Genomic DNA, 27,843 nt, shown 5'->3' with positions numbered 1-27,843 from the left:
AAATTCGAAAACCGGTTAAAACTAATTAACACGAATTTATCTAAATTTAGAGTAGAATTTGTATAAATTGGAGTGAATTGTCTAAATTTGGAGTGGAATTTGACGAAATTTATAGAGGACATTTGTCTAAATTTAGAGTGGACATTTGTCTAAATTTAGAGTGGACATTTGTCTAAATTTAGAGTGGACATTTGTCTAAATTTAGAGTGACATTTGTCTAAATTGGAGTGGACATTTGTCTAAATTTAGAGTGGACATTTGTCTAAATTTAGAGTGGACATTTGTCTAAATTTAGAGTGGACATTTGTCTAAATTTAGAGTGGACATTTGTCTAAATTTAGAGTGGACATTTGTCTAAATTTAGAGTGGACATTTGTCTAAATTTAGAGTGGACATTTGTCTAAATTTAGAGTGGACATTTGTCTAAATTTAGAGTGGACATTTGTCTAAATTTAGAGTGGACATTTGTCTAAATTTAGAGTGGACATTTGTCTAAATTTATAGTGGACATTTGTCTAAATTTAGAGTGGACATTTGTCTAAATTTGGAGTGGACATTTGTCTAAATTTGGAGTGGAATTTGTCTAAATTTAGAGTGGAATTTGTCTAAATTTGGAGTGGAATTTGTCTAAATTTGGAGTGGAATTTGTCTAAATTTGGAGTGGAATTTGTCTAAATTTGGAGTGGAATTTGTCTAAATTTGGAGTGGAATTTGTCTAAATTTGGAGTGGAATTTGTCTGAATTTGGAATGGAATTTGTCTGAATTTCGAGTGGAATTTGTCTGAATTTCGAGTGGAATTTGTCTGAATTTCGAGTGGAATTTGTCTAAATTTCGAGTGGAATTTGTCTAAATTTCGAGTGGAATTTGTCTAAATTTAGAGTAGAGTAGAATTTGTCTGAATTATTAAATAATTAATACATCTATATAGACCCACGGGTAATTCAAATATATACAAAATATATATAAAAGAAATATTAAAATGTATTGCTTTTTTATTATTGCTAGTTTTAACAATCAGAATACAATATAATCTATATTTTTAAAAGTGAGGGTATAGAAAATCAAAACCAATGCTGGCGATTTGGTGACATACCAATGATTCCGACTGGTCTTCCGTTTGACTTCAAACGATTGCAATTTCCAGTTCGCCTTGCGTTCGCATTGACAATTAACGAGTCGCATGTTTTTCACATGGACAGTTATGGACATTATGTTTGTGTCAATATTTCGATTAAATGCTGTATTTTGTGTATATTTATCTATGAAATTTAAAAAAAATAGTAAAAGAGATTTCAACATTTGGAGACAATGAAATTTGTCTAAATTTCGAGTGGAATTTGTCTAAATTTCGAGTGGAATTTGTCTGAATTTAGAGTAGAGTAGAATTTGTCTGAATTTAGAGTAGAGTAGAATTTGTCTAAATTTATAGAGGACATTTGTCTAAATTTATAAAGGACATTTGTCTAAATTTATAGAGGACATTTGTCTAAATTTATAGAGGACACTTGTCTAAATTTATAGAGAACATTTGTCTAAATTTAGAGTAGAATTTGTCTAAATTTAGGGGGAAAATTTTATATATTGTCATTTTTTTAAATTAAAATTTGATATTTGTGTAATTATTTTGGTTTTTTAAACTCAATTAAATTTCATTCAATATCTTGCAGATAAATCCATCTACCTACCAAGATGCGTCTCTTCAAACGAAGGTGCTCCGACCCGTCGCCACAGCTAGTCAGCCTGTCCCACATAGAAGAGCCACGAGTCATCGAGCCGACACAGATCGACGCCGAAACGTCCTCGCCAACATTCAAAACTCCTTTATCATCCTCTGACACCAATTTCGCCTCACACCGAGGTGTAAGTGACTCCAATTTATCAGCAACTGCCAGCAGGTTGTTGCCAAGGAAAAATGAGCAGACTCCTCAGAACCACCAGGATTGTGAAGGAATGCTGTTGAGGAGAGGAGGATTTAGTGGGAATACTAATGCCAGTTTTAGTAGCGATGTTGGAAGCGATGTTGGTAAATTTGGACATGATTCCAGGCATAAAATGGTTGAGAGCGAACCTGCGAGTAGGGAAACTAGTGCGGAGAGGTCTAACAAAAAAGGTACGGCAGTAAAAATATTTTGCTTTTGAAGTACCTTGCCTGGTAGTGGTGCCTAATAGTTTTTTTTTTTAAAACCTCGTTTACTCTGAGCATTTAGCCACCTACAACATCTTTATTTATTTACATTCTATATATATATATATATATATCGTATTCTATATTCTTCTTAATTTTTCTCTTTTCTTATTTATTTTCTTCAATTCTCGCTTTTTCACCAACTTTTATCTTCATTCCACTTTTTACTTCAATTTCCTATTAATATCACCAAATTCCAATATTTGTTTCTTCTTACTAGGGTTTATACAAAAACCGACATTTCAGAAAACCGGTTTTCGAATTTAATATAGAAAATAAATTTTTTCTCGAATATTCTGTAATTTATCCGCAAATTTAGTGTAATTTAGTGCAGTTTTTGACTGAATTTATTTATTGTTCAATTTTATAGATAGTAAACAAAATTATTTTAATTTTAAATAGTAGAACTAAAAAATAATAGTTTATCTTGATTAAAGAACTTTGAAAATAATTATTTGTTATTCATGCATCATTTTCAGATATAAGAAAGAAAATAATTTCGAATAAATAAAAATAATTCATTCTTAAATAAAAAACATTCAATAAATTAAAAAAAGAAATAAAAAAATATTAGATACATGTTGATACAAACTTGTTGATATCAATTTTAGTTTTAAAACAATTAAGCTAAACTCGGGTATTGCCTATTCCGAGCAATTTTAATTAATTAGTTTTAAACATTCTAATTGTTTTATTTGTTTAATAAAATATGATTTCAAAAAACTAAATGTTAAGTGATTCCTGAAACAAATTTTGTATTATTAACGACAATAATATGGAAGAACAGATATAATTTATTTCCAAATTTAGCCCAAGAATCTAATATTAATAAAAAAATATTCTTTTTGACATATGGCTTGAAATCGTTATTAATAAAATTTATTCACTGCAGTTTTTATGTTTTTCTTATTTTACGATAAGTATAATACAATCCCCACACTTGTAAATTTGAACATAGTTTTTATATGAAAATAAATTTTATCTCTTTTTCCGTATTATTGCCGTTATTAATACAAATTTTTAATGTTTCAGAAATCACTTAACATTTATATGGTCGTAGGTTTTATAAGTAATATCAAAATAAAAATTTACAGGAATGGAATTTACGAGGATTTACGGGAATTGAACCGCGGAGCAAAAATTAGAATTCCACGACGAAAGTCACTCGGCCAATCTCCTATTAATAAGAAAAAGCATTGCAAGCTATGCATGACGCGCGCTGCTAAAATGCAAACTTTAATTAATTTTTATGATTAAACCGCTTTTCATAGGCCTCTAATATTTTACCACGGTCAGTTTGGGCACTAAATCTACCATTGTGCCAAGTTTCATCAAAATCCGAGACGGGCAATGCGCGGATTCTCCTTATGAGAACATCTATCGAATTGCTACTGATATAGAAAATACTCTCATATAATACTCACGACCAAATTATGCTCAATTGTTTCTAAAGCCTGATATAATAATTCTAAGTTGTTTATTCTTTTATTTGTGACTTCCACGATTTAAAACGCTTTTTTTTAAGTTTGAATAAGGAAGTTACTTCTTCAAAAAGAAGTCACACTAATTTAAATTAATATATACACTGGTAAAAAAATCTAAATTAATATATACAAAACCTTTCGGGGAACCATTGCAGGCTGATAAGATATCAAATGCTATTGAACAGATATGATTTCAAGGATCAAAACGCTTTCATCTATCTTCTATATTTGGCTATATTTGTCATTTTCCATTTATACAGTGAAAACCGACTTTTTCACTAAAAAACCGGTTTTCGAATTCCATAATTTTCGCCAAAAAACGGTTTTTAAAACCTTCTAAAGTACCTTGCCTAGTACCTAGTTTATTCATCAGTTTATTATAATTTAGGTCTAACAACTTGGTCCAAAAAAGTCAGCAGACGTTGGGACGTCCTGAGAAGAAGTGATTCATCAGAAATTCCTACAACCCCTGACTCCTGCGTAGAACATAGAGCCAACACTCTACAAAGCAATTTATCATCATCCAGTGGCGGCAGAAGGCAACAATATTCACTATCGAGCAATTCTGGTATGTTATGAAAATTTCTGAGTTTTAGAAGCAAAACTTCTTTAGGCGCGACTAGGGTGTAAATCCGTACAAATGCAATGGAAGTGCGTTACGGCCGAGTCGAGTGCCAACAATTCGTCATTCGCTCTCGATGAAATCATTTCTATACGGGTCGATTGTGATTAGTCGTCGTGTATGTGAATAGAGATCTGCCGTTGTATGCGAGAGAATATCAACAAATAAATCGGCATAGATAAATAAACATTTTAAAGTTACATCGTAGTACAAATTATGATTTAATGAAAAATGCCTGAATCCGAAGAATATTTTGCCCGGTTCCTTGAAAATAATGAAACAAATTTAACATTCGTGCCGTGTACTAAACGTAAGTTTATTGATTAGAAATTATTTCTATATTATTCGTAGTTTCTATAAATCTTTGAAGTTATTGAAATGGAAAATATTTTTTAGGCAAGACAGATATTGCAGTTGTTCAAAGAATGAAATTATATCGCCAGCGAAAAAGTAAAAAAAATACAAGCACTCAATGAATGTATGTTAATTCTAATTACATGAAGTTCTTCAAACACAATTACATGAAATTGTGAAAACAATATTTGTTTAGGCGTTGTTTAACCCTTCTTTGCATGATTTTTTCTATTTTAATAAAATAAATCAGGGTGATGTAATTAATACTCTAGTTTAAAGGAAAAATATTTATAAAAATCCTAATGTAAATAGAAGTATGTATTATGTAAAAATCAATATGATGGAAATTTACATCATGCATTGCCACATATCTAGCTCAGAACTATATAAAATATATTGTTTAATCTATCTTCTTTACTCTTTATAATAATTTAAAAAACAACCATTATTTTTATTTAAGCACAAATATCACATTTACTGAATTGGCCCATTGTAAGCAGACTCTTTTTACGTTCACCTCTTTCTTGAGCATTTTTTATAAACATTCCAAGAGTTTATAATAGCTCGATCAAATATATAAAAAAATATGCAAATACCACTTTTGAGACCTCTTTGTTATATGATTTTTGCCCAAAAAGCTATCCATGAGATCTATTTCTCCCATATGTTTATTGTTCGAACTTCGGCGACCAGTATGAATTTGTGCCAGGAATTTTGATTACTGACATGTAGAATAATATACCAAAGAACTTATACAAATTATAATCTGTTTCTTCAAAAAACAACACAAAAAAAAAAACATTTACAAAAAAATCTTTGCCATACATTACAAGTGGAACTACTGCATAGTGATGTAAATTTCCATCACATAGTTTTGAGAACTTTATTCATAGTGTTTTGATATAGATCGTACATAAAACAAGAAAAACATGAAAACAAATCTTTTTCTCACTCATTTTCACTTTTACTGTATTTTATATCTTTGTTTACTTCCTTATAACAAACTAAGAACTCGCTCCTTTTTTGCAGTCACAACAAACAGCGAAATGACAAGTTGTAGTTCTGGTAATTAACAGTGACGTTTGCTATTTTTTTAAAAATCGCTTAAAATATTGAAAGCAACAACAAATTTACAGTACAAAGGTTTTTAGAATTTTTTTGCTGACTAAATATTATGATTGAAATTTCCATCGCCATGCAAAGAAGGGTTAACATAATCCACTGTGTAACCGAAGAAGTTATTAATCAATTACTTCATTCCTCTAATAAGCATTTATTTCTAAATGCTAAATACAATGACAAACCGATCATGTCATATTTGAAGTATGACTTTAATTACATTATTGTTTTTAAATATTATACATATTTTTAATGCTATTATAAATATATAATTTATAATTTATCATTATATAAATATGTATGATGGTCGACACTAATAAATGTGTGCATCGCGAGTGTTACCGTATTACTAGTAATAAACATTATTTAAAATTGTTATATGATGTATTTATTTTTACTTAAATGCCATCTTGCACAGTAGCAAATAACTCTTTTTTTGATCATGTTTGTGGATTTTAAATCCAATACATTTTTGTTATTACTAGGTGGTGGTAGCAACGATGACATCAGTTCCCAAAACCAGAAACGAGTATCCAGAGTCGAGAGTATCAGAAACTTATTCGGGCGACAAAAGGATAAATCGGATGGTCAGGAGTTCAAGAAAAGATTTGATGATATAGTCAGCAAGGTAAAGATTTACTAAAATCTTTGGGGTTGATTATATAATTTTTATTGGTGTGATTTGTTTTTGTTCAGGTTGGCGTCAATACAGTTCTAAGAAATAAACGCAAAAGTCTAAATACTCAACAAAATCAATCACCGAACACGTACGAGTTGAACGAAAAGCAACTTTTGGAGTATTTGCTTTTGTGTAGGCCCGAAGGATGTAATCGAAGTCTTGATGAGTTGATTCAGAATTTTAAGGATACTGTTCGAAATGGTGCTGGCGACAAAGGTGCTACTTTATCTGGTGTTAATAAACGACTAGGAGTTCTGCGAGTAAGTTGCAAACAATATTGCAAATCCCTTTTAGTTTCTGTTATTTTCTTATATATAAAAATGAATCGCAAAATGCGTTGGTAAACGCATAACTCAACAACGCCTGGACCAATTTGAACAATTCTTTTTTTAAAATGTTCGTTCAAGTTCAAGGACGGTTCTTACGGCGAGAAAATATCGAATAATTGCCGAGAAAACGCTAAAAACAGCCCTTTTCTTTTTCACATACAAACGTTTTCTAATTAAAACATAGAATCAATTTGAGCTTTATTGCTATTATATAAAGTTCATATTATGATGATTTGGATAATGATTTTGGTAAATCAGTGGATTTTGATAAATCTTTCTGAAGTTTGTTAAGGAAATTTTCTAGAATGTATGTGTTTATAAAGTACTGGGATGTATGTGCAATATACAAAAAAACGACATCGTTTGCATTGAAAACAAATGAAAACTGTCATCTGTCAAAAATTTCAATTTACTTATGAACCTAGACAATATTAGAATATGTAAAGTAAATTTATGATTATGAATAAGAAAAATGAAATGTCTACATTATTATTGCCGAAAGGCAGCAGAGATGTGCCAGAAATTAGGGTTTATACACATTTAGAAAACCGGTTTTCGAATTTAAATTTTCCAGAAAACCGGTTTTCGAATTTTATATAAAAAATCAATTTTTGCTCGATAATTCTGTAATAACAAAAAATATCGGCAAATTTAGTGTGATTTAAAACAGTTTTTGACAGAATTTATTTAATGCTCTATTTTATGAAAAGTAAACAAATTTTAATTTTAATTAGTAGAACAAAGAAATAATAGTTGATGTGAATCAAATGACTTTGAAAATGATTATTCGTTATTCATGCATCATTTTCACATATAGATTATAAATATTTTTATGATAGTGAAATAGAGTTTGAATAAATAATAATAATACATTTTTAAATAAAAAACTTAACTTTTAATTAAATAAAAAAAATAGATACATATTGATACATAATTGTTAATGTAAGTCTTAATTCTAGAAATAATTAAACAAAACCCCAAGTTTATTCTACGAACAATTTTAATTAATTAATTTCAAATATTTAATTATTTTTTATTTAAATGAAATATGATTGCTAAAAGCTGAGCACGACTATCGATTTGTTATTCAGAAGTGTCCTTAGTTTATTCAAAAAAATTCGACACATTTTCCGAAATAGAAAATAGTTTCTCACTTGCAACCGAACTAAAGTGTGATATAATAATTCTGGAAATTTTGTTCTTTTATTTGTGGCTTCTGGGCTTAAAACTCTTTTTTTTAGATTTGAGTAGAGCAATTCACTCCTTCAACAAGAAGTCGCATTGATCTAAACTAATATATTCATTGAAATAATAATAATAATGATTCCAAATTTTATCGAACCGATATGATTCCAAGTGTCAAAACGCTTGCTTCCATCTAGTATTTTTGTCGTTTTCCATTTATACAATAAAAACCGGTTTTCGAATTTCATAATTTTCGTCAAAAAAACGGTTTTTGAGAAACGACAAACCCTACCAGAAATTAAAATATATGTATGGCAGATTGAACGATACACATAGAAACAGGATATGACAAATTAATTCACTTAAAATATGAAATTAAGTGTTAATCAGGGCCGGTCCTACCTTTAATGCGATGCATGCGAAAAATACGATCGCACGCCTTAGGGGGCGCCAACACAAGATTCGGATATTAAATTTTCAATATAGTTTATTTTCAATATATAATTACTTTGCATCTTTTACTAATCTTTCTAAAAATTACTAATCAATTTCACTTTATAACAACAAATGGGAAAGTAAAGATGAATACATACAATTAGGCCCTCACGATATCGATTAGAAGTTTAAGATGCAATTTTGGATATCTTAAATAATGTAAAATTAAATTAATTTAATCCAACAAGAAGTACCAGTGTTATGTTATAGTTATAATTATGTTATACCGTTTAAAAGACTTCAATTTCCACTATATTGTGGGAATTGAGACTCATCGTTTTATTTAAAGCAGTTCTACATTTAACATCGCTCATATTATAAATGTATATGCATTTTGGCGTTAGGAGTAATTTAAAAAACAATAATTATTATTTTTAACTGAACGGTAAATATTAGTATATTATATTAAAAAATTGTAGACATGGGTACAGGACAACGTCTGTCGGGTCATCTAGTTTTTTATAATTCTATTACCCTATTCTATTCTTCTATTTTATTATTCTATTTATTATTATTAGGAGGAGAACCAAAACGCCAACCGTTACTTCAACAATTCCCACCGCCACAGCGCTCCAGTAGTCGCCCAAACACCAGGAACCTCATCCGCCACAAACACTCCCCTATCAGTCGACGATCTTTGTGCGGTTCTCAACGGCATTTTAGCATCCTCAAATAATGGGGTTCCTTCGAATCGTGCCCTCAGACCGACTGATGAAAGTGGCTACGACAGTGATTCTACGAGAACAGGGTCGCCTAGAGGTTCTGAAAGAGGCGTGGATAGCCCTAGAAGTTCACCAAGGGGTTCTGAAAGAGGTTCGATTAAAGGGGGAATTTTGAGAGGGTCTCAGATGAGTTCTAAGAGGGGTTCTTTGGAGGAGCAAGTCGAGGATGAGCAGTTAGGGTTTATGGACGATGGTTCGGCGAGGGTTTTTGAGAGGATGGAGGGCGAGAGGACGGTTGTGGATCTTTGCAACGGTAAAAAAATAGTCAATCATAATAGTTTTTCCTATCCTGCCATTGGTTATTAATTTTTCTTAAATTTTTTTTTTTAGATAAACGTTTATCCTATAATACTGCAAACCAGTTATTGGAATCCATGTGCGCAGATAGTTCCTTAAACGACTCGAACTCATCCAAGAATTTACTTGAAGGTTTCAACACATCGATAAGGACTTTGACCAACATCTCTGGTTTGAACGAACACAGTAAGTTATCTTATTTGTTTAAAAAGTTTATATTTTTAAGTTAAACATATTTATCACTCTTGCAATCAAAACTAGTGGTGCGTGGCATCGTGCCTTGAGGCTAATTGCTTCAACTTCCCGTACAGAAAACTAGATTATTTAAAAAAACCTTTGCAAAACTTTTAAAAAAAAATACCTTTTTTCAAAAATTTGTTTTTTTTTAAAATTGGATTTTTTTGAGAAGTTTGATTTTTTTGAAAAAGTTTGTTCATTTTGAATAATTTGATTTTTTTGAAAAACTTGATGTTTTTTAAAAGTTTGGTTTCTTTAAAAAAAGTTTGTTTTTTTTTTGAAAAATTTGATTTTTTTGAAAGATTGGGATTTTTTTTGAAAGATTAGGTTTTTTTTTGAAATATTGGCATTTTTTTTGACAGATTGGGATTTTTTTGAAGGATTTGATTTTTTTGAAAGATTTGATGTTTTTGAAAATAAATACACGTGATATCTTACTAGACCCCTCACTCCCCCGCGTCATGTTTTGTATTTTTTTGACAAACCTTCCTCCCCAGGACCGGATTTAGAAATTTGGCACCCTGGGGCACTGACAAAAATGCCGCCCTATCCTTGGATTTTTACTTAGTTTTTATATAAAGATAAAAGTATAAAAATTCATTTTAAATTCATTATGCATTACATACTATAAATAGTGGTGCTTGGAATCGCGCCTTAAGGTAAATTGCAGAAACTTCCCGTACCGAAAATTAAAATTAAAATGTTTTAAAAACTTTGAAAAAAATTACTTTTTTGAATGTACATGTGTCTAATGATCACTTTTGACCGCCAAATGTTTTTACAAATCTCGAAATTTTTCTTATTGGATCACCGAAACCGCTAGAATTGCCTCCCACTAAGCAGTTCTTCATTTTGTCTATACAAGTAATTTTTTTTAATGGTATTGGACGTTCCGTTTCTCAAAAACTGAATAATCATTTTTGGCATTTTGGCCCGTATTTTCGAAAAAGTTGGACCTGCCTTGGCCAATAACTAATCAGCACGTCTCGTCATCAATAGGAATCGTTATCATTCAAATAAAATTCAATTTTAATAAATTTAATAAATAAAGGTTCGCAATTTTCAAAAATTCAATTTTTTTCATTTTTCAAAAAATTTTAATGTGCTGAAAATGTAATTTTCAGCACGGAAAGTTTCGGTAACTTGCCTTAAGGCACAATGCCATGCGTCACTAGTTTCACTTTTTTGGCGCTATAAGCTTGGAAGTGCACAAATTCGTCATCTTAAGAGTGCTCGATATCTGAAGAAGATATTTTTCTTAAATTTTCAGCTCGTTTACGATTCTTTATATTAGCAAAATAGCCAAATTTTGCATTTCAATCGTATTACGTTTTGGTAATTATATTTCTTGAAATAAAAAAATATTATTAAAAAAAATGAGTTAATTATAATGTATAGATTTTTTTTTACTATCCAAATTTTGCCGCCCCCGAAAATTTGCCGCCCTGGGCAGTAGCCCCGACTGCCCCTTCTGTAAATCCAGCACTGCTCCTCCCCTAAAAGCCTCAAGTGATTAATGGACGCAAAATGTTATTTACCTATTTTATTTATCTAGATGTCGATTTGGATAAAACTCCAATAGCATACACAGGAGACACAGCCGATGAACATTCTTCATCCGATGAAGAAAATGTTGATCAAGATTGCAATACCTTAACCAGGAAATCCTACAGCGATGATACAAGGTATAAAATCACACATTAAAATATTTAGTCCAACTTTCGTCCAAATTTTTGTCTAACCGTGTCTATTTTTTCCTTGTAGTACAATTCGTAGAAGACGATCCAACTCCTTAGGTCTCAGAAATTCCTCCACTCAAAGCACTTCTGAATCGATAAATCTGAATAACACAACAGCCAGCAAGAATAATTTATTCCTGGACACCACAAACGATTCGACGGCTTTGAACAAATTGGACCAACCTATCCTTTTCAAGCAACCGAGTTACGATGTGGTGTTTCACGAGAACTTGAATAGTTTACCAAGTTTTTCCAGGATGGAAATGGAGTTTTCATCATTGAAGACTCTCAAGAAGACTTCTACAGGTTTGGATAATGATGAAGTGCAAAAACAAGATTCTGTGCCAATGAGAGTTACGGATAAGTTTGAACGAAGGTTGGAAGTCGAGGGAGAAAGTTCTGATGATGTAAGTTAAATATATCAAATATATTATTATCATATATATAAAAATAGAGCTCTCGATCAATTGATTCAGTAAAACTCGAAAACGGCTAAACCGATTTGGCCAGTTGCAAAATTCGTGCCAATCCAGAGATGGTCGTAAAGGTGAGATAATATTTCAAAATCGCGTAGAAACTTTACATTTTTAATTTGAACATTTTTTTAGAAGCGTAATTTGAATAAAACAATGGACGGTGGCTAATACGTCAAATGTCAAACGTTTTTGACAGATGATGTTCAATTACGTTTAATAGGATGTTTTACGTGAATATTATTTAATTGTGATCAAATTGTAGTAAGTAGTTTTTTTCGTAGTTTTATTTATACACAAAAACGTTATTAAACGGATCGCAAGTGTTACTAGAGACTCAAAATATCACTTTTTTCGAAATGTTAATATAAAAATGCACTTTTCGGCATATTTTTCTCAAACGCGGTACTCTGAAAGATCTCATTTGTATAATTATATACTCATTGGTATTTATAAAACATTTTCTAAGTTATATTATTTTTTATTTATGTTATTTAAATTCGGAACCTAAATTTGGTATCGATCAAAGAGACATTTTGTCGAATAATATTTTCCCAGTTATAATTTCCCAGAATTTATCGAATAATAGATAGTAATAAAAGAAGGCACATGGTTAAAAAGGTCCATGACGGATGTGTCAAATCAGTAAAGTTAAGCATTGTTTAACAACAATATTTGAAAGTAGAGGGAAAAATATGTACAACCAGCTATAACCTTGAATTTTATGACTTTGCTATCGGGAGATAAACGGTAATCTTTGAAAATCCATAATAAAAGTATTTTCTTCCGTTGGTAGTTTTTTAGCATTAGTTAAAAATGTAATTATTTTGTAAAATACGTGTAGATAAGAAATTTTTGAAAGACATTAAAAAAGCACATTTGTACAATGTTGCACATTTGTACATTGCTGGCAGTTTTACTGAACGAAGTCAGATAATTGTTCGTTTGAAATATGTTATTTGTTGTTATATAATTGTTTTGGTTTTCACAATATAGTTTATATTTGCTCAAAGTCAAATTTGAACTTTGTGCCTCGCCCTGCTTTACATATATACTTTTTATTAAATTTACTTTAATTCATTTTCAAAAAGCAGGTCAAAGAAGAAATACCTAATTCAATTTCTATTTCTCCTCGCATAAATTTGAAAATTTTGTATAAGCTCAGTAGAGTATTATTTACAATTATACACAAAATCCAGAATCCAAAAAGAATCTGAAAAACTTGAAACAAAAACAAGACCAAGACCAAAAAAGACTCGGATTGGATTATACTATGTTTTCTATAGAAAGTGTATAAAACTTCCAGTTTGATTGTATTGACAAAATATAGACAAACTAATGGGGTTTATTGTTTTTATAATACTTCATTGTATATAGCATTCAAACAGCACATCCTGATACACTAACAGTATTATTTTTTTTTGATCCTCTAGAAATTGTTTAGAATATACCTTACTTAGCAAAACAACGTTTGCCGGGTCAGCTAGTAATATATACTTACATAAAGATTTTTTTAGGATTGCAATTCAGAACAACAGCAAGAACCAGTCGTAAGACCTGGTGTGGTCGATGAAATTGTAGAAAACTTTGAAAATAGAGTACGCTCGACTTCTATCTCCAACACTGGCACAATTTTAAGAAAAGGTAATGATTACACGCCTTTATTTCTTTAAAAATTTTCTTTATTTTTTATTTATATAGAATTGATTTCATTTTTATCTATTCACAGGATTGTTGCATGTGTCTTCAAACGAAAAAGAATTCAAATGTGTAAGGATTTATGTGAAAGATGATGAGTTTTGCGGATTGTTAGTCGAAAAGGCTGATGCTGGTTCCAGTTTTTTACCAAATTCTGGTTCTAATCAAAGAACTGGATGCATTTTGATTGTCGGGATTGAGAAGAACACACCTGCCAGCTTGTAAGTAGAATAATATATAATTGGTGTATGGCATAGGGCCTTAAGGCAAATTGCTGGAACTTCCCGAACCGTAATGAAATATTCGACAAATTTTAAACGTTTTCAAATATATTATTACAAATAGTGTAACTTTCATTATTTTTGCTATCTTATTATATCTGAACAAATCAAATGTAAATCATAAATCTCCAGAATTTATCTCCAGAACATTAACAATGGTCATTTCATTTCGAATTCATTTAAAAAAAAATAGTTGCCTTAATTTACACAAAATTGTGAAAGTGCTCCCGTATAGTCACAGTCTAAATGCATTTGCAAACAATTCTGTGCGACATTTTCACTTATACTGTGCTATAGTTTTCACAAAATTGGAAAAGTGCTCCAGTACACAAACAAACTAAACGCACTTGAGTAAACATTTGTACAAGAGTGGCGCTTAGACTGTGCTTAGCCTGGGTAATTTTTTCAATTTTTAATCCAAAATTACAAAAATATTTTATGAAAAATAAAAAAAAAGATGTAATAATTTTTTATCCTCAAAAGCAATTGTTTTGTCAATACAAGCAGAAAGTTTTTTAGATCATTCAAATCGGATGCTTAGTTCACTCAAAAACTGCCATTTTTGCACATTTAGCTCGATGTCTCCAAAACGGCTGGAGCTGCCTTTGCCAAATACTAATTACTACTTCTGCCCATCATTACAAATTGAATGTTTTTTAGATCATACAAATCCGATGTTCCGTTCTCTCAAAAACTCGATTTGTATTTTCTGCACTCTTTGCTCCGTATCTCCGTAACGACTGGACCTGCCTTTGGCAAAAACTAAACAGCACATCTCCTTATCAATAGGAATCGAATGTTTTTTGAATTGTTTAAATCGGTTGATCCGTGCGCTCGAAAATTTGCGGACATACAAAAATGTTCAGAAACCTCTGGAACGTGAAGATATGCAAAAATTTGCATTTTAGATATTCGGCTTTGAATTAAAAATATACCATATTTATAATCATATATATTAATAATGAAATGTGACAGTTCGTTATAAAGATTACATAGTTGTTACAATAGCTACGTTTGTTATGTAACAAAAACGAATATTTTTACAAAATACATGTTACGTAACAGATACGTTTATTTAGCAAATTGAATAAAATATTGGTAGATTTTTAAAAAAATATGATTTGAAAGAACAAAATTGGGAGTTTAACGTTCTTTATACGTAACTCTTCTTGGCATAGCTCTATTGCCATATTTATTAAATAAATAATTATATAATTGACCATTTTATTTTAAATATTTTCAATACGTTTATTATAATTGATATTTTTTTTGATTATAGTTAATTAATAGAAAGTTTTGTATTTTTGTTATAATTATTAATGTTAGTTATTTGTTACATTACTTACGTTACGTTTATTACGTAATGCTACATGTTTGTAACGTGTATGTTACAATAATGCATTAGATGAAATATTGAAGTTTTACTCAAAATGTAACCGTTTTGCTGATGTTAAAACATGATTTTAACGTTATTTAGACTTTGTTTATGTTACGTAACATAAATATGTTTCAAATGTTTCTAATGATAAGTAATTTTATCAATAGTAATATTAACTTTTCTTGGAAATGGCAAAAACAATATTACGTTGTTTATGCAGTACACAAAATCGTGTCTAAATATTGGCTACCAATATTGGCCTGAAATTGGCAAATTGATTCTCGAACATTAAAATTAGTCAATTTCAGAAAATTTATTTGTTACGTAACATAAACTCAATATTTTTCGTATTTTTATATATTAGTTACGTAACATAAACTTATAAAACATTAACTTCTCCTTCGGGAAGTTAATAATAAACTTATAAATATTTAATACACACAAAACACACACTTACATTTTTTATGGGGTATGACAAAATGTTCAGAAACCTCTGAAACGTGAAGATATGCAAAAATTTGCGTTTTAGATATTCGGCTCATTACTATAACTTACCCTGCGGAAAGTTAAAAATATTGAAATGTGTTCCAATTTTTTTTCCAGAAATGGTTCCTTCCGCATAAACGACGAGCTGGTCAAAGTAAACGGACGCCGAATGCGCGGTTTGTCTTTAAAAGACGTCCGAGAATATTTAAACCAAGCAGGAGAACTAGAAATAGTCATATCACGTTTGAAAACCCCAAAAACACCCTTAAATTCCGCATATCTTACCAAAGCATCATGTTCCACATCCAAAATTCCATCCATGACCCAAAAAATCGGAACGAGTAACACTTTGTTCCAATCCAAATCCACAACGACTTTATTCAAAAATAAAACATTTGGTGACAATTATTCTAGTAATTTTGGGAGTTTCTCCACATTCCAAAATCGTTCCAAGTCGTTCCAGGATCAAAATTGGACCTTGGCACAAAAAACTGTACCAAAAATTGGACAACTTTACACTCCTATAGCTTTGAGCAACTCGAGAGCAAAAAGTTTCATTGATGACAAAGTCAAAACATCATACGAAGACCAAATAGATGCCACCAGGAATTTATTCTCGAAATCGGATGATACTAGTTCTATGCTGGTGTGGAACCACAAAGCCAAGGTAATTGATAGTGATGATTTGTCGTCGAGGTTGTGTGCAGGTCCTGGACAATGCGAAATCACCATCAAGAGCCAGAAGAGGATCAAAAATTTGGAGGATAAACCGGAAATTTTAGTTAATGGTAGATCAGACAATGCTGAAACTGTTGTACGGAGTGGAAGAAATCCTAATGCTCCTAAAATTGTAGGAGGCACTTTGAAGCCTAATGTTAACCCTGAAGATGTCCAGATCAAGAAAGAAAAATTGAATATCGATAGAAGTTTTGAAATTGAGTCACCGGTTAAAAAATTTGCAGCATCACCTGCCAAACTTGCATCATGCAACAGGTAAATTACAAATCTCATTACCATTGTACCATGTAATACAAATATAAATATATTTATATTTATATTTATATTTATATTTATATTTATACTAGATGACCCGACAGACGTTGTCCTGTACCCACATCCACGTTTCTTTTAATATCCTATACTAATATTTACCGTTCAGTTACAAATACTAATTATCGTTTTTCGCATTACTATTTACACCAATATATGCGTGATGTTAAATGTAGAACTGCTTCAAATAAAATGATGATTTTCAATTCCCACAGTTAACACTTTAATTATCCCTTTAATAAATATTAAAATATGTTCAATAAAATTGTATATTAAAAATTATACACTGCAATTTATAGAATAAATTTATTCCCAATAGCTCAATTTATTGTATTGCATATAAGGGTTATATAATATTTTTAGTCATACCCGTAGATGTGGATGTATAAATTGAACGATTTTTTGTTCATTCACGACTAAAACATTGATTTTCCAAATTTATCACACAAAAAATCATCGTCAGCCTTTGTGATTTATGGTCATAGCATAAGATACACGTGTTGAAAATTGAAGTCTTTTAAAAGGTATAACAAATTCAGAAAGAATTAATATATAGCATTCGCGGTAAAGGTACATTAACACCTTGGACTTTTCTACCCAAAATAATTGCTTCAATAATGTTGCCCATTATTTTTATAATTTCGTACCATATTTTAACTGGCTTTCAATAATTTTAATATCTAAATTACATTTTTCTCACCAATAATTCAATATACATTATTATTTAAGTTTATATTTGAAGTGAATTAATTTATCAAATCCTGTTCGCATGTGCTCTTTTCAACCTACGATCAACAAAATTATTGCGGTAAATGGAGAGGAAAAAAACGTGTGTCGGAAATAGGCTTATCTTTATCTTAAGTTCATAAACTCACTCATAAACTATTTGATTTAAATGAGAAAAAACATTGCAAGCATCTGCATGATAGTTTACTCATTTTACACGCAGAAGTACTCAGTTTAAAGCTTATTTTGAGCACTATAAAACCCCATTTTCATATCTAGCCTAATATTGTTCCTAGAACAATTTATAGAACAGCGATTTATTAAGATTTTAATTGATATAATTTTGTTCTTTCGTTATAATGTATATTTTTAGAAATATTTGCAAAAACCGATGAAAAACGCAAAAAAAAAAAAAAATTCAGTAACCAGTAACTCGAAAAGTATTTTTTTTTTTTGAAAAACATTATTGAAAATTTTTCTCTCCTAATTAGTCTTTTTATCGCTATCCGATGTTATTTTGAAAGAGATACAATTGCACCACTGAAAAGGGATGTTGTTCCCCCGGGAAGTGGCAAAGGAGTATAAATTATTTTCACTTTTAAACTTGAGAGTAAGATGAACCTAATTCTGAAATTTCATGCAAATTGGAGCACATTAAAAATATTCAGACCCAAAACTCTCCATTGACTTGAGTAAATATTTCGTATACAATGACAAACATGAATTTTTGACACAATGAAACTGCTAAATAATTGTTTGAATAAGTACATTATTTTTGTATCGTGATTTAGTAAAGTAAGGCAAAACACGACTGCATTTAAAAGTTAAAAAATAATAATCTGTCAAAGTGAATTATAGGCTAAGTTTGATGTGCGATCACTGACAGACGCATGCGCAGACTGCATCACCTGTCAGATGTTGACTGTAAATCTTATATTATTTTAATTTTTGGAACATCTCAGCTGCTTTTCGGCAATAATAATGTAGACATTAGATTTTTCTTATTTATAATCATGAATTTATTATATTTTAATATTGCCTTAGCCTATAAGTGAATAGAAATGTTTGGCAAATGACAGTTGTCATTTGTTTTTAATGTCAAACCATGCCTCAAATATTTTCAAGGTCGAACAATGATAAGCGGTTTTTTGTAATTTTTTCCATTTATTTCTACAACCTAACTATATTTTTATTAATCAAAAAATTCTAGAAAATTTCCCGAACAAACTTCAGGAAGATTCATGAAAATCCGAATTATAGTTTAGGAGGATTAATCATTCATACATAGTTACAGAAGAATTTAATATATAAGATATATACATATATATATATATATATATATATATATATATATATATATATATATTTAATTATTTATTTATATTTATTATTTTCAATTTTCCAGCATCAGCAGACGTTCTTCTCCAGCAAAACTAACAGGCATGAAGAAGTTCTACTACGGTCACCAGAAACGAAGATCTCTTCAGGCGATTTTGAGTCCAGAAAGACCTCAGGCTGAACCCATAATGTCTTCTAAGGATAACAATGATGATGATTTACAAAGGTATGCAATTAAGGATTATAGAAAGTTGCCTCGAAAACGTTGGTATAGACCGAAAAGTGATCTTTATGTACGATATGGCGATAAAGATTTCTCTTTTATGCACGACATTTATGTAAATGATAATAATAAAAATAGGAATAGTGTTTCTGGTGATGTATTGGCACCAGTTTTTAATCAGAATGATGAACCAATGACGTTGGAAGAACCAACAATAACATCTTGTAGTCCGTTCGATGATAACCAAATAACACCTAATACCAAATCTTTAACAAATTCCCCTAAACCTGTGATACAATCTAAGTCTATTAAAAGAGTCAACGACCCTAAACCGTCGTACGTTAAAAATTTGACTGCAATTTTGCAAAATGAACTTGGTTCTTCAAACCAATTTGTTAAAAGTAAATTTTCTTATGACAAATATATTTATTCTAATAAGAGAGGTAATCGTATCAAAGATTATAGAAAGTTGCCTGGAAAGAGATGGTATCGATCAAAGAATCAAATGCTACCGAGGGAATAATTATATATAATTTTGTGTTTTTTACATTTTTATACCATAAAATTTTATGGCTCGGTTGCCTGTGTACACTAGTTTACATAAAATGCAACAGAAACGTTACAGTTACGAAACAAAACCTCTTTAAGACCCATTTGTGGCATAAATTTAAAATTTATTTAAAGTTTTCTTAAAGATTCTATTAAGGATAATATTTTATTAAAGCCTTTTTTCAAATTTCTTACATAATTTTACTAAAACTACGTTATAAGTTATAATGACTAATTACTTATTAAGTTATATAACAGAAACGTTATAAATATGTAACAGAAATTGAAAAACTATTTTTTGATAGTTGTTGACCGTTTATTTTTTTATTTCAACATTTTAGGAAATTAGTATTATTATCGATTATCTTGATTACATGTTATACTGTTTATCTATTTTAATATATTTAAAATTATTTTTAAATTTCAATTAATTAGCTATATTAATATATTAATATATATATATATATATATATATATATATATATATATATATATATTAGCGATATAAAAAATTAGTAATTTTATTTGACATCTAGTATTGTTATTAATTAAATTAAAAAAAAGCCATATTGTTAATTACATTGAATATATATTTTATTACTCAAAATTTAACAGTAAGTTATGAAGATTACATAAATGTTACATTAGTTTCGTTTGTTATGTAACAAGAACGAATATTTTACAAAACATCTGTTACGTAACAGATACGTATATATGGGCAAAACGAATGAATTAGTTAATTTTAAAAAATTATGATCTGTGTGCCAGTGTTGACACAAAAATAAAATTGGGATTTTAACGTTATTCATAAGTAACTCTACTTGCCATTGATTTATTGCCATATTTATTAAATAAATAATTATATAATTATCCAATTTATTTTAAATGTTTTCAATACGTTTAATATAAATAATACTTTTTTTGTTGTTAATAGTTAATTAATAGAAAGTTTGGTATTTTTGTTATAATTATTAATGTTAGTTTTTTGTTATATTATTTACGTTAAAAAAAATGAAATATTAGTTTTACTTGAAATGTAACTTTTTTGCAACATATGGTGATTTTAACGTGTATATATATATATATATATATATATATATAAGTTTATTTAGACGTAAAACCATTTGTTTATGTTACGTAACATAAACGTATCTCTATATATATTTGCTCAAGAGTTTGTTCTATTAATGTTAAGTAGTTTCATCAATGGTAATACTAATTTTTCTTGCAAATAGCATTAGCAATATTTATTACGTCGTTTATTTTTAAAACAATTTTCAAGTACACAAAATCGTATCTAAATATTGGCTACCAATATTGGCCTAAGATCGGCAAATTGAATTTCGAACATTAAATTTTTTTAATTTCATAAACTTTATTAGTTACGTAATAATAAATTACGTAAAAATAAATAAATAAATATTTATTAGTTTCATAAATAAATAAACTTAATATTTTTCGTATTTTTATATATTAGTTACGTAACATAGACTTAATATTTTTTATATTTCAATATATTAGTTACGTAACATGGACTTCATATTTTTCGTATTTCTATATATTAGTTACGTAACATAAACTTAATAGTTTTCGTATTTCTATATATTAGTTACGTAACATAAACTTAATATTTTTCGTATTTCTATATATTAGTTACTTAACATAAACTTAATATTTTCCGTTCTATGTGTTAGTTACGCAACATAAACTTAATATTTTTTGTATTTCTATATATTAGTTACGTAACATAAACTTAATATTTTTCGTATTTTTATATATTAGTTACATAATAGAAACTTAATATTTTCCGTTCTATGTATTAGTTACGTAACATAAACCTAATATTTTTAGTATTTCTATATATTTGCCATGACTTTCCTGAATCAATTTTAAGTAGTTTTATCATTTGTAATATTAATTTCTGCCATAATTTAAATAAAACAAAAAGTTAGTAAAAGCAAGAGTGTTTTGCGAAAAACGTGTTGTATGTGTAATACTGCTTGGACTGCAATTTGGCATTAGAAAGTTAGTTGGAAATAATAAAAACAATATTTATTTATAATAAAATAAGTAACAGTTTCAGTAGAAACTAAATATTGGCTATTATTTTTTATTATTTTTTGCATATATCTATTGCCTATCAAAATGTATGTTATTTTTTAAGACAATATGCTGGTCTTAATACCTTTATAGAGTGTATCTCAAATTAATTATCTCTTTTTTTTATTTTCTAATAATTTAACATCGTATGGCCATTTTTTTTGTTAATCTTTCAGTAGGAGATTTCTCAATCAATGCGTTTAAATATTTGTTTCGGTGACTTGGTAATTTTTTGTGTTATTTTGGCTGCATTATTGTAAGTAAATATTGGCTTCATCATGGTAACTAAATTTTGGCTACCAATTATATATAATTGTCCTAAAATATTCTGTCCAATAATCTACTATCACAAAACACCACTATCGATCAATCGTAGACGCTGTCCAAGTAGTATGTATTTATATGTGTTTGTATGTATCTATGTTACATGTTGTGCCTTAACATTTTTTTGACTAACTGTCCCCAAACATGTCCTAACCCTTCATGTATGTAACTAACACATCAATGTTTCTTGTTTTTTCCATGTGAACTTTGCAGTCGCGAAACATCAAACCAAAATACTCCAACAACAAATAAAGACCAGGACAGACTATCCTGGACCAACCAAGAATCTGATAACAAACCCAAAGACCAATTAAGAAAAATACACAGCAGGAACATCCAGGGTAACAAAATCTTTGGAAGTTTCCAAAGTATACCTGAACATTGCGATGTGGGAATTAACAAACAAGGATCAGGATCATCAGGATTAGCTGATAGATCATCCAAATATGATCAGAGGCTCCAGGAACCTGTTCCTAAAGTCATTTCTAGGCCCGCAGAATTGTTGAGGGTTCAGTTTGTAAAAGGAGCAGGAAGACCTTCCTTAGGCTTCACCATTGCAGGAGGTTCTGATTCGCCGAAGGGCTCTATGGGGATTTATGTCAAGACTGTTTTACCAGGAGGACAGGCCGAGAAACAGGGATGTCTCAGAACAGGTAATAAGGAAAATTTATTTACAATTTGCAGTCTAAACTAGGGAATGCAATACCGATGGAAAATTTTAATACCGGTATTTCGGTAATTTTTCATTTTAAAACCGGTATACCGGTAAATTACCGGTATTTTTATTATCTTAAACAAACGTGAACAAAATTGAAAGTTACTAGGACAAATATAAAAGAAAAGTATATACAACTACAACTATATTCAACTAAACAATAAAATAAAATAATGAGTTTATTTTTTTTAAACAATAATTGAACAAAATTATATCCAATTTAATTAATTCATTATCACTATCGAGTATATTGAGTACTTTTCACCAAAAACAAATGTATGAGTAAGGAAGACCAAAAACTCATAAAAGATCATATTACATTATTATAATAAACTGTATTGTCTGTATCCGATGTGTTAAATTAGCATAATCTCCAATATTTAAAAAAAATAATTTTTCTACACTAATTTAAGATCGGATACTTTGTCGAGATAAATAATAAGTTACTATACTTGTTGAGTATTGTTATTTAAAACAATGTGGTGCTTCTATAGTATTTTCAAACTTCGAAACGTTTTCGAAAAATAATATAATTGTAATAAGAAGCAAAAATATTTAGTAATTATAAGTATTATGTATAAAGTTAGAAAAAAACTAGCTGTAAGTGGAATTCTGTCTTAAGGCAATTAAGGCATCGTGCTTTAAGGCAAATTGCTGGATCTTCCCGTACCAAAAATTATTATTTTTTTAAAAACTATTAACATTTTTGAAAAAAATACTACAAAAAAATGATTTTTGAGCAACTATAAATAGGACAAAAAATTACTCTTTTTTTGAAAAATTCTTTATTTTGACATATTTTGGAAGATCTGAACTTTTTTTCAAAGCAATCGTACTGCTTTAACTGCAAAGAGACAAAATATAAAGCGCGTAATCGCCGCGTCGCTGTGTAACGGATAAACATTGGTGCGGAACCCATAGGAATGTAAATTTATACTTATTGTTAAAATCTCTATAAAATATCTAATAATTTGATGCGTATATGTCTAATGATCATTTTTGACCGCCAAATGGCATTTTTTTTACTTGTTTTACTAGATTTCCGAAACCGCTAGACCTGCCCTCATGAAAATTTGATCAATTCTTTATCTTGTCAATACAAGTAAAATGTTTTTTGAATTTTTCAAATCGGACGCTCCGTTCTCTTAAAAACTGAGGTACCACTTTTGGCACTTTTTGCCCCATATCTTCGGAACGGCTAGACCTGCCTTCGCCAAAAACTAATCAGCACGTCTCCTTATCAATACGAATCGAATGTTTTTTGAGTTATTGAAATTGCTTCATCTGTGTTCCCGAAATAGTGGACGAAAATTTGTATCCGCACACACACACACACGCGCGCACACACACACACATACATCTATTTTTTTCTAAGGTATGCCAAAATATTCAGAAACCTTTGAAACGTCGAAAAATGCAAAAATTTTCGTTTTCGATTTTTTTGCGATTACTATAACTTACCCTACGAGAAGTTAACAAAAGTATATGGAATTTACTATTGAGTACTTTTTATTTATCACTATTGAGTACTTTTCACCAAAAACAAATTTATGAGTAAGAAAGACCAACAACTCATAAAAGATCACATTATATTATTTACAGATTAAACTGTATTGTCTGTATCCAATGTGTTAAATTAGCATAATCTCCAATATTTAAAAAAAATAATTTTTCTATACTAATTTAAGATCGGATACTTAGTCGAGATAAATAATAAGTTACTATAATTGTTGAGTATTTTTATTTAAAACAATGTGATGCTTCTATAGTGTTTTCAAACTTCGAAAACGTTTTCGAAAAATAATATTTTATAATTGTAATAAGAAGCAAAAATATTTAGTAATTATCATAATTATTATGTATAAAGTTAGAAAAAAATAAAGATTACGCAGGGGTAATCTGTATGATATAAAATATTTTGGCGCAAATATCACTTAAAAAACCATTACATTTTTACAAAAGATGAAACAAACATCATTATCTATCAGTCCAATTCTATTTATTGTAACACGATATGAAGCCCTTTGGAAAGCAATAAATATTCAGTTTAATGACGAGTTGAGATAATATTTGACATTTGTTTATCTTATAGAATCACTTGAAGATATAGCTGTTTATGCGATTATGAAATTTAAAGATAAATTTTTTCCGAGAAATTTAAACTTTAGTGTATTATTATGTATCAAATAGCGCTTATGTAAAAATACCGAAAATACCGGTATTTTTGGAATAAATACCGCCGAAAAATAGGTCGGTTTACCGGTAATTTGGCATACCAGTATACCGGTATTGCATTCCCTAGTCTAAACGTGCTGTTACCGGATACTGATAATACATGGATTTTTATTTCAGGTGATGAAATCCTGTCAGTTAACACAGTACCCTTAAGTGGCCTCACCAGGACCCAAGCGACTGCAGTTTTTGCAAAAGTACGAACAGGTACTGTCACCCTGAGGGTTCTCCGAAGAGGCACAGCACCCCCCACAGAACTTCCAACAGCATCCAACAGGTGCTCGAGATGTGATTTTACAAATTTTACAAATTCCACAAATCATACAAATCATGGTGTCGGTTATGATCATGCTAATAATACTAATGCTTTGAGTAGAAGTAGTACATACATTATATCACCCGGTGAAGGTGATTATAGTGATAGCGATATGACTGATTTATCGATTGCTGATGTTGGTTCCAATCGTGGAACCTATGGTAATGATAGTAACAATGATAATGGTTTTGGTTTTGCTGATAATGCTTATCATGCTGGTATTGGTCAAGAGGATGGTGATGTTGATGGTGATTTTGATATGTGTCGAGATATTGAAGAGGTTAGAGGCAGTGGAGGATATATTAAAAGGGCTAAGAGGTTGTATTCGGCGATTACTACCAATTTTTAATATTATAGGTGAGCATATTGTTTAACAAGTATTTTTATAATTTCATATATTTTTGTATAATCCATCGATTCATAATGGTTCCATAGTAATTTCATCAACATGAGTGCTTATAGTTATAAAATCGCTTCATAGGAAAAAAGAAATTCATTTATTCATTCAAGCTTTTATTTTTTATAATATATTTTTTACTGTTATATGTGCCCATAATTATGAAAGTGATCTAAGTCATATATTTCTTGTTTCGAGATATTTAATGATTTGCATTTGAATAAATTTTGAAATTTGAAAAAATATTTTAACATTATGCGACATTTTAATTTTTAATTTTATTAGTCTTAATTAATGGAAATTTATTATGGATATGAAATTTTGTGTGAATTTCATACGATAATATTGTTTTTAAAGTTTGAATTGACTTAGACCATTTTCAAAATTAACTGAATGTCCTATAAATGACTTAAAGCAATAAAAAACTTAGAGTTTTATTTGAAACAATAATTTTATCATTATTTCGAGTATTTAAGATTCGTAAAATGTTCCTGAAAAACTGGAGGGATGTACGGTAGTAAACTCATAATATTTTCATGTTTTTCTTCCGATACTGGTCTAATGCTGGTGTATAATGGAAGTAATTTAATATTTCCGTATATTTTTCGTCTTTCTCTTTTAGGTGAAAGATCCAAAACGTGAAATGTAGAATCATCTAAAGAAGTTTTATAAAACATAAAAAATTTTATAAGGTTCATTTTTTTAAGAACCTCATCCATTGAATTTGTAGTCAAGAGACAGATTCGCCCGCGGTATTTTTTACTATTCTTGTTATTGTATCTTCTAATGATTTGGTTGAAATAAAATCCGGCTGCGACATTCGCTTTATCGAAAATGTATTGCTTCTTCTGCACTTTTGTATCAATTCATAATAATGCTCAGGGTTGTATAAGGAATTTGCTTTTTTGATTTTTCATTTCATTTGGTAGAAAGGAATGACCTGATACCAAAAATTTTTGACTTAGACCACTATCAATTAACACTAAATGAATTCCATATAATGTTGAAATTACAACCACTATCTAATGGTTCATTTTTGACAATTTCGTAAAAATTACATTGAATATATTTAGTATAAACTAATGTGGTATGAAATAACGGATAAACTCATTTTTTTTTAATTTTGACTTAGACCACTTTCATAATTATGGGCACATGTAAATGTTATAAAACATTAATACAATTTTACATTCCAGGTCAAGAATATCAAAGTCCTGCGATGATTTAGATAAATGTGACTTTTGAAGAATATTTTCCTGAACTTGAATTTATATTACATGAGGATGTTAATATTAAGAATGAAACAAGTACGTAACGCGAACGTAACAAAAGAAACGAAATTATGAGGTAAAATAACAATGCAATATTTTTTGAGTATATATGATTTATATAATTTTTTATAACTACAATAACTCTTTAAACAAATATATTTTATGGTGCAACTGTTTTTATAGGATTTAACCCGTATTAGCCCACTGTACTATATATAGTGCAAAGTCTGATTTTTTTTTAGTTAAATTGATTTTATTTTTGGACATAAAATAATATAATAATTATGAACTTAAATTAATATTATTCAATATTATCAAATATTCGTCTCTGTCTTACACTACTTATTGATATTGTTATCTTGCTCACTCGCTTGAAAATAACGTATTTTTATCTCTTTCTTTCACCGGGTTTTTTGTCCAATTTACTTTTAATTTAATTTTAATTTTATTTTTTCCTGCATTTTTATTTAAAGGTAATTAAATTTTTGTACTTTGTTTATAGTTTCCAGAAATAATTTGAAACAAATATAAATTTCTTTTTTTTATACATATCATATTGTTGTCTCGCTCGCTCGCTTGAAAATAACGTATTTCTATCTCTTTCTTTCATCAGACTTTGTAGTAATCGTCATTTTTTCAAATTTAATTTTAATTTCAAATATAATTTTTCCTGCATTTTTATTTTATTACAATTAAAATTTCAGACCTTGTTTATTAGAAATAATTTAAAACAAACATAAATCAGAATTTCTTTAAAAACGTGAGCGTAGACAATGATATTGTTGTCTCGTTCACTCGCTTAAAAATACCGTATTTTCATCTCTTTCTTTCACCAAAC

The 27,843-nt window shown here is 29.3% G+C and overlaps 1 protein-coding gene across 1 annotated transcript in view; it reads left to right on the top strand.

The window, feature by feature from the left end:
* Positions 1–27,204, top strand: part of LOC113366669 — a 51,513-nt gene extending 24,309 nt beyond the window's left edge. The window contains exons 2-16 of the mRNA XM_026608316.1: positions 1,669–2,111; positions 4,059–4,238; positions 6,251–6,393; positions 6,462–6,704; positions 8,972–9,428; positions 9,506–9,658; positions 11,265–11,394; positions 11,474–11,855; positions 13,439–13,565; positions 13,651–13,840; positions 15,882–16,757; positions 18,946–19,104; positions 22,288–22,727; positions 25,142–25,694; positions 26,931–27,204. Coding sequence (XP_026464101.1) covers positions 1,691–2,111; positions 4,059–4,238; positions 6,251–6,393; positions 6,462–6,704; positions 8,972–9,428; positions 9,506–9,658; positions 11,265–11,394; positions 11,474–11,855; positions 13,439–13,565; positions 13,651–13,840; positions 15,882–16,757; positions 18,946–19,104; positions 22,288–22,727; positions 25,142–25,686 — 4,446 coding nt within the window. The 5' untranslated portion in view covers positions 1,669–1,690 and the 3' untranslated portion in view covers positions 25,687–25,694; positions 26,931–27,204. The remainder of the gene's footprint in view (positions 1–1,668; positions 2,112–4,058; positions 4,239–6,250; positions 6,394–6,461; positions 6,705–8,971; positions 9,429–9,505; positions 9,659–11,264; positions 11,395–11,473; positions 11,856–13,438; positions 13,566–13,650; positions 13,841–15,881; positions 16,758–18,945; positions 19,105–22,287; positions 22,728–25,141; positions 25,695–26,930) is intronic.
* Positions 27,205–27,843: the final 639 nt, after the last annotated feature.

Source organism: Ctenocephalides felis, unplaced genomic scaffold, assembly GCF_003426905.1.
Source record: "Ctenocephalides felis isolate EL2017-DRISC unplaced genomic scaffold, ASM342690v1 CF-g0.4_SCAFFOLD_01170, whole genome shotgun sequence".
Lineage (NCBI taxonomy): Eukaryota > Metazoa > Arthropoda > Insecta > Siphonaptera > Pulicidae > Ctenocephalides > Ctenocephalides felis.
This window is presented reverse-complemented; position numbering and strand designations above follow the sequence as displayed.